General features: G+C 35.2%; 1 protein-coding gene across 2 annotated transcripts in view; it reads left to right on the top strand.

The window, feature by feature from the left end:
• The window catches only part of LOC141906486 (Golgi phosphoprotein 3 homolog sauron-like), a 99,389-nt gene that overhangs the window by 9,585 nt on the left and 76,725 nt on the right, over positions 1-13,079 (top strand). Inside the window, exon 3 of one of the 2 annotated variants that reach the window (XR_012619347.1) lies at positions 4,282-5,531. Coding sequence is in view for 1 of the 2 variants with exons in the window: in XM_074795803.1 (XP_074651904.1) it covers positions 4,282-4,706 (425 nt within the window). In the remaining variant the exon portion in view is untranslated. Of the gene's footprint in view, positions 1-4,281; positions 11,624-13,079 lie in introns of those variants that run through there. The other variant, XM_074795803.1, reaches the window with a different exon arrangement.

The raw sequence follows: 13,079 nt of genomic DNA, 5'->3' as shown, positions 1-13,079 counted from the left end.
CAGTTGACAAACAGTTAGGCCTGTACCGGTTGGTGCGTACTGGGAATAAATATACTGGTTGGTCAGTTGGTTCGGTTGTGAAGTGTGGAAGCTAAGAAAGCCTACCGCGCCGCAGTACGGGTATTTATTTGTCTATAGGCCTATTATATAGTAGCCAATACCAGTAAGTACGTAGTTGTTACTCGTACGTGACTGTATGGTGATCTCCACAGGTTAACCGTACGTGAGTTCCCTACTAACGCCGTACCCTACGTGAGTTCCTCTAGTAGCCAATACCATTTTTTAAGTACGAAGTTGTTACCCGTACGTGCCAGTGACTGTACGGTGATATCCACAGGTTAACCGTACGTGAGTTCCCTAAAAAGGCCCTAAGTGAGTTCCTATAATCTGCAAACGTGCATGCGTGAAAGAATAGAGTTTGGGTTAGGTGAGGCTAGGCTATTTGTAAATCAAATTTCATCCACCCTGCAGTTACGTTCTGTGGCACGGGTAAATCACTGGACTACAACTGGATTTTTTTTTCGTTTGGTTACGAATCCCAATATTTCAAGTCTGAGCGTCAACATACTCACATACGGCTAACCTGTAGAAATCACCGTACAGTCACGTACAGGTAACAACAGCGTTTTAAGTACCGGGTATTAAGTGAGTACGACAAGCCTACCATGCCTATGTACTACAAACAACTTTTTCCCTCTCGTCGGCGGTCATCCTTCTACAATGATGTTGCTATAACTGGTGCAATTATAACATGGATAGGATTTGGCCAGGACTAGCCTAAAGTCTAATTCAGTCTATGTACTAATTCACTCGATAGGCCTATTTTTAAAACAGGAATATTCATTTATTATGTACGCATAAAATTTGATTATTTCACCCCCTCCCCCTCTGTACGCAAAATCTGCCATTTTTTCATGTACATTAAGCATTACAGTACGTAATTGCCCTGACCCTGACCCCTCCCCCCTCCCTTAATGCGTACGTAATAAATGAATGATCCCACAATACAGTGAAGTATTCACACGCAGAAAGGCTAATTGATTTGAGCCATGTGATTAAATTTGGCCAGGCCTTCTCTGACCTGCTGACATTAATAGTCAATGTGGTCACGGCTTGTATACCAGAAATCATTGTAGGCCTGTACATTTTGCTGTTCGTAGGTTTGGTATACCGATTTCTCCATTCTTGACTGATAAGTGTACGGTACAGCGTACGCATTATACAATTGTTCCAATGGGAATAGGGCCTATTTATTGGGCTTATTATTTCCTGCTTTAGAATACTGAAATAAGCCCAACGTTCATTCAAATATCCAACATCGGTGAAAGTTTGATTACTGTATACATGTACTGTAGGTTTTCATGTTGTATGAATATTTTGCAGTTTAAATGGGTATGATGCTGATTCCAATGTCAAACGCATGAAGTTAGATGGTCAAGGACAGTCAACACCAAGATATCTCTCTTCGACCGATGTTGCACCATAGAAGATCTGATTCTTTCCACTCAAGGAAAGTGATTCAACACGATCGACATAACACTGGAATAGGTTTGCAGTAACTAACGGTTCATTTCATTTAGTCCTATGTACTTTTTAGCCAATTTGGATTTGATTGTAATTGAAACTCTGGAACAAAAGACGAGTTGAAAAAACACAAGTTATGCTTGATTCTCATGTTCAAATTTAATTCAAATTCAAATTTATTTTATTACATCATATTTACAAAGCATATCATTGGTTCATACAGTAATAAAAATTAGGACAGAACAAATATTATTACAGAATTTCCAAAAAGGCAACGAATTTCTATAACGAAATGAACATTATTTTTCTAATAACTCAGATCAAGAGTGACTCTCCCGTTTGTTAGGAAACACACGCAACTAGTGGAATAGGTTTGATTTACACACATGTTGCAGGTATCAATTGTTTATCACTATAGAATTTGTAATCCATAAAAGCCAAAATCAACATCAGCCGGAAACCCAGACCAGATCAATTCATAATTTATTGATTGAATCTACTCTACAATATATGTTTTTATTCAAATATTTCAATAAAAACATTAACTTCTTAAATCTATTCTAAATCATAATACGTTCTTATCTGTAAATTCACTCAATCTATCGACTCAGCAGGTGCTTCAAATGAGTTCTTAATAGGACAGATCCATTTTTAAGCATGGTGATAATACAGTATCATGATGTTTGAATGCCAAGATTAATGCCTGGCCAAATGAATTAATATTTGTTGATTGTACGTCCGTGTATGTTCGGTTTCAAAGCTGAATCATATTTGACGTTTACACAGTGGTAGCATATTAGGTTCGAATCTGTCAATGTATTTTATTCTATGTATCGATATTTCAATTTACTATAATTCCCATCTTTCTGAATGGCTTTGCAGAAAACCCGTCATCGCTGCTTGGCAGCTATATTTTCTACTTGAATTAGTCGCGTACACTCCTAATTCAAGTAGAAATTATTGTTATTTCACATTTGGAAAATTTCTCAACCATTCAACCTTTGATATGAAAGCCCATTACCCCTATTACTCTAAAAATATTCATATACATGGATAAAATATAAATGAATAACATATATAAGTAATAGGGAAAGTAGGCTTTCAGATCAGAGTACGAGAGTACGAGCTCTTATAGAATAGATATATAGATATATTTTAAACATATTTCAATATTTATATTTGTATGAGTTAGATTTTTAAACATAAAAAGTAACGAGTAATTAACGAGTGAAATAATTCATATTTAAAACAGTGAATATTTATATGTGTTAAATTCTTGATTTTTAATATAAAAAGTAACGAGTAATTAACGAGTGAAATAATTCATATTTAAAACATTGAATATTTATATTTGAATGAGTTTTAATAAAAATTTTGTTATAAAAATGAAGAAAGAAGAAGAACCCAACTTTAAAATCGAAATCAATGAAACCAATAAATCATTTTCACAGTTTAACATTAAAAATTATATTTCAGCAACAAATTTAGTGTCCGCAAGACATTATAAAATTGAAAATATTACTGTAACTAATCAAATATTATCAAATGAAACATATTTAATTACTAAACTAATTGATACTTTTGATAATGGAATCAAAAATCCTAAAATATTCAATACAGTTTTAAATTTTAAAGGAACTTTAGATGAAAACATAATAAATATTCTTAAAACTCCTTTCAATGAAAGAAATGATGATTTAATACTTTCTAAAGATTACAATGATTTGATTTACTTAAGAATTGAAAAAAGACAATTATATTATTTCAATTTTGATAATAAACAAATTATCTATAATGAAAATTCATCAAATATTGGTATTCAATGTGAATTAGATAATGAAAAATCATATAAAGATGTTGGAATTCAATGTAACTTAGATAATGAAATTGTTACGCCTAAATATAATCCTAATGAAAGTGTTTTATGTAATTGTGGAAAATATTATACTCGAAGCAATAAATCACACCATCTTAAATCAAAATATCATAACTCAAAAGTAATATTTCAACTCTAAATACTCAAAATAAGATATTTCAAATTACTTAATGTAAAGAAATGTAAAGTAAACAAGAATTGAATGGAGCACAGATTCTCTGTAATTCTGCCAAAAACTTCATGCTGAAGATAGTTATCCCTTTCCATTCATAATTTGAAAAGGACATTTTTTTCTTGATATTTTCCGTCCTTATTTTCTATCTAATTGTCTGTAAAAAGTCAGTCTTCTCCCATCATTTGAATTCAATTCAATAGTTTTAACTATTTTTCATTTGTTCTGCTTATAATCTCTAATCTAGAGTACCAATGGTCAATTTTGATGCTGATTAAACATACACTCATGTAAATTTAGGAAAGTCCATATTGAGAATTTCGTTTCTTGTTAGATTTTGTGCGACTTTGATGAGTGTGCGGCTTATAGCAAGGCAACTTATGCAAGGTTGACTTTATTAAGATTTTCAGATTGTCAAGTATTTCACCACATGGGCATGGTGTCCCTGCACCCCTAGTTACAGTATTGGTGAATATTAGGTTATGCGGTATATGATCTGTTCTCCCTTGCCATTTGAGTAGATACAATTTGGTATTTCGGAAAGCTAGCTATCCTGTGCCCATTGAGATTGAGTCCTTCAACCACAGAAGAGGCCACATATGACTGAACTTTTATTGGTACAAATGTGGGAAAAATGTTTTAGGGGTGTGTTGGGGGCCATGTATAGTTGGTTCAACATATAAATATTGTATATGTTGATAAATTTTAGGTGAAACATGGAATCCATTGAAGTTGCGATATCAATTGCGCAATGTTCGCGAACGACTTGCCAAAAATTTAGTGGAGAAGGGTGTGTGCACAACGGAGAAGCAGAATTTCCTGCTGTTTGATATGACCACTCATCCGCTGAATGACAATGTGATCAAACAAAAATTGGTGAAAAAAGTGCAAGAAGCGGTTTTGAATCGATGGGTGAACAACGCTCATCGCATGGAGAAACGCATGCTCGCATTGATCTATCTCGCGCAGTCTTCGGATGTTCTGGAAAATGCTTTTGCCCCGCTTTCTGATGATGACTATGAGCTGGCGATGAAACGGGTGCACGACCTGCTGAATCTAGATCCTGAGCAGGAAAGCATGAAAGATGGTGCCAATGAACTAATGTGGGCCGTAATATTCGCGTTTAACAAATAATGAAATGCTTTGAATGGAACGGATGGATTATATACAACGACTACTAAATATGTTCTCTTGTTTATTATTTCGTAATGAATCATGATTATATGGACGAATGTGATATTTGTTGATGTACTCACTTCATGCGATAATAACTTAATTTAATCCATCAGTTGAAAAATAAAAACAACAAATGATGAACAAAAACTAATCAACAATAATGCAAGGACTGTTTCAAAGTAAGGTGCGAGTTATTTAATTTCTCTGTAAGTCTAAAACTGCATATTTTATCCGATATAATTATCGTGGATTGAAAAATTGGTTATGGTGTTAAGTTTTATTTGAATGTTCATATTTCATCTCCTTTCAAGGATTCACCTGGAAAAGAAAACTTCTCTACAATATATGAAAGCCCTGTCAATATTGACCTGCTTCATGCCAAATTTGTTCAGCATTCAGGTTTCTCAAATTCCTTGTGTCAATTCAGGTTAATTACAGTGCACTGATGCTAACCATAACATGAAGTTATAAGTAATCAGGGCCGTCGGAAGCACCCTCCATGATCGCATATAGGCCTGACCACTCTCAATAGTAAGGCCTATGCACTGAATTACACGACAGCCTATATACAATGAATGCTGCCTCATATATTTTTTTCATCATATTTAAAAAATATAATGCAAAGGAGCATTAGAGGGCAAATGCCATCAAAATTGTACTTTCCGAAGCCTATGTATAATTGATAAATAAACACCATTTGTTCACTGTATTCACTGACCTACAGCGCTACTCACTTATATACGATTATCATGTCATATACAACGGTAGCAACACTATACAATGGTAAGAGTTTATCAATTCAAATCACTCCCAAAATGATAAAATATCGCATGAAATGTCTAATGTAATGACTGGAAGCCGCGAGCGTTTGTCAGAGATGACGTCAGAAACACGCTCCTGCTAAGGTAAACAAAAACAGTGAGCACACACTGAAATTTCCGATTTAATAGTCATATTTCTCAGTAATGGCTGAACTAAAATTCAAACCAATTCCATATTTGATATTTGTGAATACATCACAATTGAAAATGAATTTTACACAATATTCCATTTTGATAGCATATGCTCTTTAAGAGAGGCGCGTGTGTCATTGAGTGGTTCGAGCATTGAGTTTAAATGTATGCACACTGATTAGCCTAAGTAAAAAAGTATGTAGTATGGGGTGGATGAAGGGGGAGGGGCACCCCTATTTCTTGCTGACATTAATGGATGGTATTTTTGTTTTCGAATCAATCTAGAAAGATGATCAATTTTTTTCACAATCACATTTTCTTGGGGGAGGGCTCCAAAGCCCCCGATAGGTTTTGTTCCTCGTACTTCATGTACCTCAATGTATATACAACTAGGCCTTGGAAGTTTTTTGGGCCTATTATCTAAATTCCTGGAGCCGCTCTTGATGACATCATCCCCTGAACATTTTCTTTTCCCGTCGAGAATTTTGTTAAACGAAATTATTGAAACAGTAAATGGTTTTGAGAACTTGAGTTTGATTCAATAGGACGAAAATTCTGATTTATATATTGCTTTACAAGACTACCATTGTTCTTAAATGTTTTTGTAATCAATGTGAATTCTTTGAATCTGTTTTCTAAGCAGTTTCCTTAATATAGTCTTGGATGGATGGGCCATGCCATTTCAGATTTGCTTCCGATGGGCCTGGCAATTGGAAAAACTTTGTGATAGGTCATTACCATTGAAACATGTTGGAAAATTACATTTTAGCATAAAAACATCACTATATATGGTATATGTTATGATAAGTTTCGCCTAAGGCATAACAATTGAAGAGGACCTGAACACTGAACCAACCAGTGTGATGGGTTGGTCTAGTCTGTATTATATCAGCATGAACTGTATTAAGTATACGTAAAAATCTCTTAAGTTCAGGCTCAAGTATTTTTTGGTTTACCTTTGTCAGCAGTATGAGGTTGGCATTGAGCCAATTCATGTAAAATCGCGGTACATTTTTTTATGGTTCTCGGGTTAAACGACATATAATCGATGCGATTGAAGGCATGACAAACCTCTATCAATGATATGGTCAACTTTGTTTAAATTCGACGAAAAACTGTTTTTGGCGGGAAAATTCTTAGCTCATGCGTATAAAATTGCAATGGCCTCGGGGGGCGGCATCATCTCCGAGCGAATGTGATTGGCTGTTTTTGGGCGAACGTTAATGGCGAACATTTCATTAAACTAGGTGCCATATATGTACAAATTTTAAATGCTCATTGCTGGCAACAATATAATTATTTCACATATCGCCATAGGTATTGTTTCATTTTAATACCCGGTGATTGTGTTGATTGAGATTGAAGTGAAGCGAACGTTCACTACACAAGGCCTCCATGTGCATGGGAGTGCTAAACACACAAACACACGCTCGTACAGACTACTATATGGTGATGCTGTAACGCTGCTTGGCGCGTGGTTTGGTATGATAACAGGCTGAATAATCGTCCTAACAGAAGATGAGTGATGTGTTTTCTGTTTGATAGAATTTGTAATAAATTGTGATTTCTTGTGACCTGAAAATACTAAGCAGCAATCTATAGGTATAGGTCGAGGTCTGAATAATGTAGTGGTAAATTCCAGGATTTAAAACGATCTAATACTACGCCCCGGTGTTATAGCTTCCGCGGCCATACATTGGGAGAGGTTTCACCACCCTGTGACATATGAATTTCATTTGAATATTTTTTCATATTGTGAAAAATGTTTTTTTGAAAATATTTAAATAGTTTCCCTGCCGCGCCTACCTGTACCCTACGAAATTTTGGACGTAGACCAATAACAATTATAAATATAATATAAACTTCTAGAACTTTGAAGTCACAAATTAAAAAGATTTTTCAAGCAATGCCCTTACTCCAAACAACCTCTAGCTTTCAAGGTAAACCACACTTTGCTCATGGGCAATTTATTTTCTCTTTATGGAGATTTAATTGAATGTTTAAAAAAACAAATATATGAGTATAAAAGAAATGTATATTATATTTAATTATATTTTGTATATAGAAAAAAGTGAACACAGTAAACTGTGATTTACATAGTATCCGTTTGAGAATTGTGATGTGGTACGTTTACAACTTCATGAGAGAAATGTATTGTGGCTATATCTCCTAAATGGGTAGTCTTGGTAAACCATTCCACTAAGAACCAACTCTAACCAACTTCACAATCAACTCTTACAGTGATGTTCACACAAGATTCAGGGCTTAGCAAGTATCATACCTTTTTGGTACTGAATTCGTCAAAATATCTCGCATACGAACATAAGTACCTAAATACCATATGGTAAACACTTTTTCTTGGAAAAAAGGTTCAATTTACCTCCCTTAAGTGAACAGCGGTTACGTGTCAACCTAGCTAATTAGTGAACTGACCTTTTCAATTCACTCATTCTGTTCAAGTATTGTTCAAAACTAATTACAGTACCCGGTAAACCATGTCCTACCTGGACATGGCAACTCAGACTTTTTAAACTCTAATGACAAAAACTAAATATTTTATATTATAATCCTTAACTACGGCATCACTTACCTTGGACCACTGGTCCCAGTTTGTGCGAGTTAGGTGAGGTTTACGATGCTTTAAGTACATTTGACCACTAATTACTTGTAGTATAATTGACTAGATTTGTCATATTACTAGGTCAATTTAGTGTTTTGCTTTATTTGTAGTTGTGCAGGGGCAGGTTAAGGGGTTGGGCTATTTTTTGCCATGATGACATTATTGCATGGTAGTTTCGTTCTATAATTGCTCTAGATGCTCAGAAAATGATTCAGATTTTCATTTCAGAAATCTTTTTGCACTTGCTAAGCCCTGTACTTCATTACCATACTAAGCCAGTGTGTATATACAACTCTTAAAGAAAATTATTTAAAAAATAATGATACTAAAACTTGAGGGCTGGGATTACTATTTTATTGTGGCTGGGTTTACACAGTGTATTTATTTATTTATTTTGGAAAACAAATGATGTCAATAGAAGGGGTTTGGGGTCATTTTTAGCCCACTTGGGACCTAAGTCCCAGGGGGCTATTGCTTTCACTTTTCATCCGTCTGTTGTAGACAGAATCCAGTTATTTTGAAGACGCTTTAATGTAATGTCTTGATTTTTGGGTTACACGTGTATCTACCCTAGACACATCTTCAGTCCAAAAACTGGCCCTGTCAGAATCAAGATGGCCGACTGGTAGCCATTGTTGTTCGCCAAAATCGGCACTTTTTACACATTTTTGAACTTTTTGAGGGAAATTTTGAAGATGTTTTGATCAATTACCTTGATCTTTCGTATATATCTGAATCCCCCAATGGCCCATTAGCGTAGGAAAAATCTAAGGTCGATCAGACTCAAGATGGCCGTCCTATGGCCGTCCTATTAAGTGCCCATAAATGTCTATTTTGGCCCGAATTTTGAGTCCTGTAGCTTTCTACTGGTTTACTATTTCTCATTGCAATTTGTGATGGGTATTCTTTGGAAAGGAATGTTTTATACCTGGGACAGGCATTTTTGATCAGCCAATTATGACGCAATTGGCGGCCATCTTCGTGTCATCAGTACTCATTCGTAGGTGGGAAAATGTTTTTCCACATTAAATTGATACCTAAACATATTGTGTTACCATAATCAATTGGAAAGTTGTAGCCCATAACATGTTCTATGATTTTGGTGATTTTCATGGTCATTGGTTTTTGTATATGGCCACCAGGGAGCGTTGAATAATACAATAACTTAGTATTTCTATATTATATCTATACCTATGCATATTTTGTTACCACAACCAATTGCAAAGTTGTAGCTCATGACATCATCTATGATTGTGGTTAGTTCTAAGGACATCAGTTTTCTGGTCACCAGGGGCATTGAATAGAAGAATAACTTGGTATTTCCTTATTACATGTATATTGGTACCTATGCATATTTTGTTACCATAATTGCAAAGTTGTAGTTCATGACATGTTCTATGATTGTGGTGAGTTTCAAGGTCATTGGGTTTTGCATATGGTCACCAGGGGACATTGAATAGAAGAATAACTTAGTATTTCCATATTAAATTGATATCGAGGCATATTTTGGTATCACAATCAATTGCAAAATGTAGCTCATGACATCGTATATGATTGTGGTGAGTTTTAAGGACATTAGTTATTCTATATGGTCATGGGGGGCGTTGAATAGTCGAATAACTTAGTATATCCTTATCATATTGGTACCTAGGCATAGTTTGTTACCGCAATCAATTTCAAAATCGTAGCTGCTGACATGTTCTATGATTGTGGTGAGGTCCAAGGGCATTGCTTTTTTATATGTTCACCAGGGGGCTTTGAATATTGAAATACTTAGATTGTTGTGCATTTGAAACCACTTCCCAAGTGGGCATGATGTCCCTGGACCCGTAGTTGTAATGGTTGCCATCAGTCTGGTTATCTGGTTTGAAACTGTAAAATTGAACTGTTCTATTTCTGAAATATCTGTATTAGGTGGCACACATAGTATAGTGTAATACGCATACAGTGTGCATGCTTGTATGACATGGACACAGTATATTCTTGTATTATTGTTCAAAAGAACATTTTGGATTTAATAATATTTACTAGTGACCTCCACCTGACCTGTTATGTATTATTCTTGGGGAACACACTTGAACTAATGTTAATAGGGACTGGTTTATCATTTGAATTAATTGAATAAGTAATTATCGAATTGGAAACTTTTGACTGTGTACCTTTTCTCCAACCAGATCATTTTTTTATATGTTCAGTTGAAATCGCTATTATTTTCCTGATGTTTTCCTTTAAAACACTATTTTTATTAGTTATTCCATAGATTTCTTAAAATGAATTAATTATTCATGGACCAGATGATGGATTTCATATCTTTGCCTCTGTACAAAAATTGCAAATAAAACTTTAGACTATACACTGCGTACATGTAGTTTCATTAATTTGGCGGCATGATGTAGATAGGATGCAATTTGTTCCATTGATTTTGTTTGAATTTAGATGCTATGGGACTGTTGTAAAACTGGAAACATATGTCTGTCCATACGTGTTCGTACATCCATATAATGTAATCGTGTTGTTAATTGTTCTACTATGTAATGTATTGTGCATAATGCAAGCAGATCAAATCTATGCAATGCTGTTCAAGAAGTGCAAGTTTTGCATTAAGAATTACGTTAGTGCTAACGAAGTACTTCTTAAAACTGGTTTGATTCCAAAACAAACTTTCGGGCGAGTTCTACTTTTAAGGATCAGATATAAGAATATGATATCTATGAAACATTGTTGAATTTATGTGCACAGCTGTTGCCCCAATCAATCCTTCAGTGTAGCTGGAAAATAGAATTCTTGCCCTGGCATTGAGTTTAAATCTACAGTAAGTTGAAACAAGAACTTTATATAGACGATGAAACCATGTCCAATCGAAACGCATGCACAGTACGATGAAACTTAATTCAGGGGCGGATCCGGCCTATTGCTTCAGTGGTACTCACGATTATAGAAAGCTCGTTATACCGCCAAATTCGCTTATTGCTAAGAATTTCCTTGTGCAGAAAAGTTCATTTGATATCTTTATGTATGTAAACAGCTCTCGTTATACCACCTCGCACTCTCCGCCATAACGCCAACGAAATCCTAGAACAGTACTTCTCAAACTCATCCCCATAGAGAAAATATTCGTCATACTGCCAACACGATATTTCGTCAAATGACGTTTCCAGTCTTTTGGATAAGAATCGATACATCTGGTCGGCAGTATCACACACAATTTTTTCTATTTTCTAAATGAAATAAGCTTTACCCTTCCTAAATTAAGATCAACTAATGTCAAATAATGTCCAATTCTGGATTCGATAAAGATACATCTTGTAAACTGTGTTACAATTCTCACGATCGACATTTCGTTATACCGCCACATTCGTTACACCGTCAAAATTTTGAAGGTCCCGGGCTGGCATTATAACGAGCTTTGGCTGTAATTTAGAATTGCCAAATTGAATAATCGAAAATGGGGTAAACTTCTTATTTCTTGTAAATGATTTTTCTTCTACGTGTCAAAATTTCATATTTTGTGGATACATAGAATGGTTTGATGCCCGAAATTCATCCAGATTGCATTTCAGAGCATTGCAAGTTTCTATGATATTGTTGCCCTTCGACAGCTGTGCAGTACTCTGGAAGAAACTTAGGCTAGATCCGCCCCTGCAAAAAAACCCCACATGCACAAAAAATTTGACCAATGTATAATCATACTATGATTTACCACAGGTAGGTTGCATAACTATGGTTGGCATAGGTGTTGCAATGTTTGTCACGGATATCCTGTCATTACAGCATTTTAGGTCCACAGCAGCCTGAGACCTGAACCAATTCAATTTATAATTTATTGATAGATTTAGTATTTATTTTTATCACCTATCTACAACATATCCAAATACAGTAGAACTGGCGTAAGTCGGAAAATCGGCGAAGTCTGCCGAGATCCCAAGATTTTTCAGTTCATTTTCCTGTCAAAATATGTCTCAAAGTCGGATTCTAGAAGTCGGAAATTCAGCTAAGTCGGCTAGAATAATATGTTTCGAAAGTTTCAAAGCAAAACATTTTTAAATCTCGGCTAATTTCAGTTCTTTTCAAATAGATCGTCACTGCGGCGCGCAGCATTTATTATACACCGGTGGATCGATTTTTCCGTCGACGGACACGTGTTACAATAGTAGTCGGCTATAGAATAGAGAAATGACCTCGTGTCACTCAGTTGTTAGGGTTTAAGGTCTTAATCTGTAGCTAACTCGGATTTTTCTTGGAAAACCCCCAAAATCCGACTTACTCATAATCGGAATTTTTCTAAGTCGGACATTTTCCCGTTGTCCCAACGAGTCCGAGTTACACCAGTTCTGTATTTCAACAAAAAAAATTTATTTTAAAATTTCATAAATCGAAAAAAACGTAAGTAAGGCCATACCAAAAGAACACCCTGTTTCTCAGACCTCTTTGATAATCAGACATTGATGGCAACCTTGGATTGTAAAATTCCAGGAATTCCATGTAGTATTTTTAAAATAATGTTTTTGGCTCGCATTAGCAAGCGTAGTAAAACGGTCTGGTCGATCGGTAATCATTGGTATGCTTAATACACTACGCGCAATAAGGCTCTTTTTACCACACTCAAACGCTATTTCAGTAGCTTGTAAATTTCACAACTAGGGCGAATTGAACGGATTAACCAAAAATATTTTGTAATTTGTTTTTCTTTATGGTACGCAAAGTTAAAAGCCGTGGGTTTCATATTTTTGGGAAATTTACCAAAAAGGTCAAAAATTC

This window comes from Tubulanus polymorphus, chromosome 5, assembly GCF_964204645.1.
Source record: "Tubulanus polymorphus chromosome 5, tnTubPoly1.2, whole genome shotgun sequence".
Classification (NCBI taxonomy): domain Eukaryota; kingdom Metazoa; phylum Nemertea; class Palaeonemertea; order Tubulaniformes; family Tubulanidae; genus Tubulanus; species Tubulanus polymorphus.
This window is presented reverse-complemented; position numbering and strand designations above follow the sequence as displayed.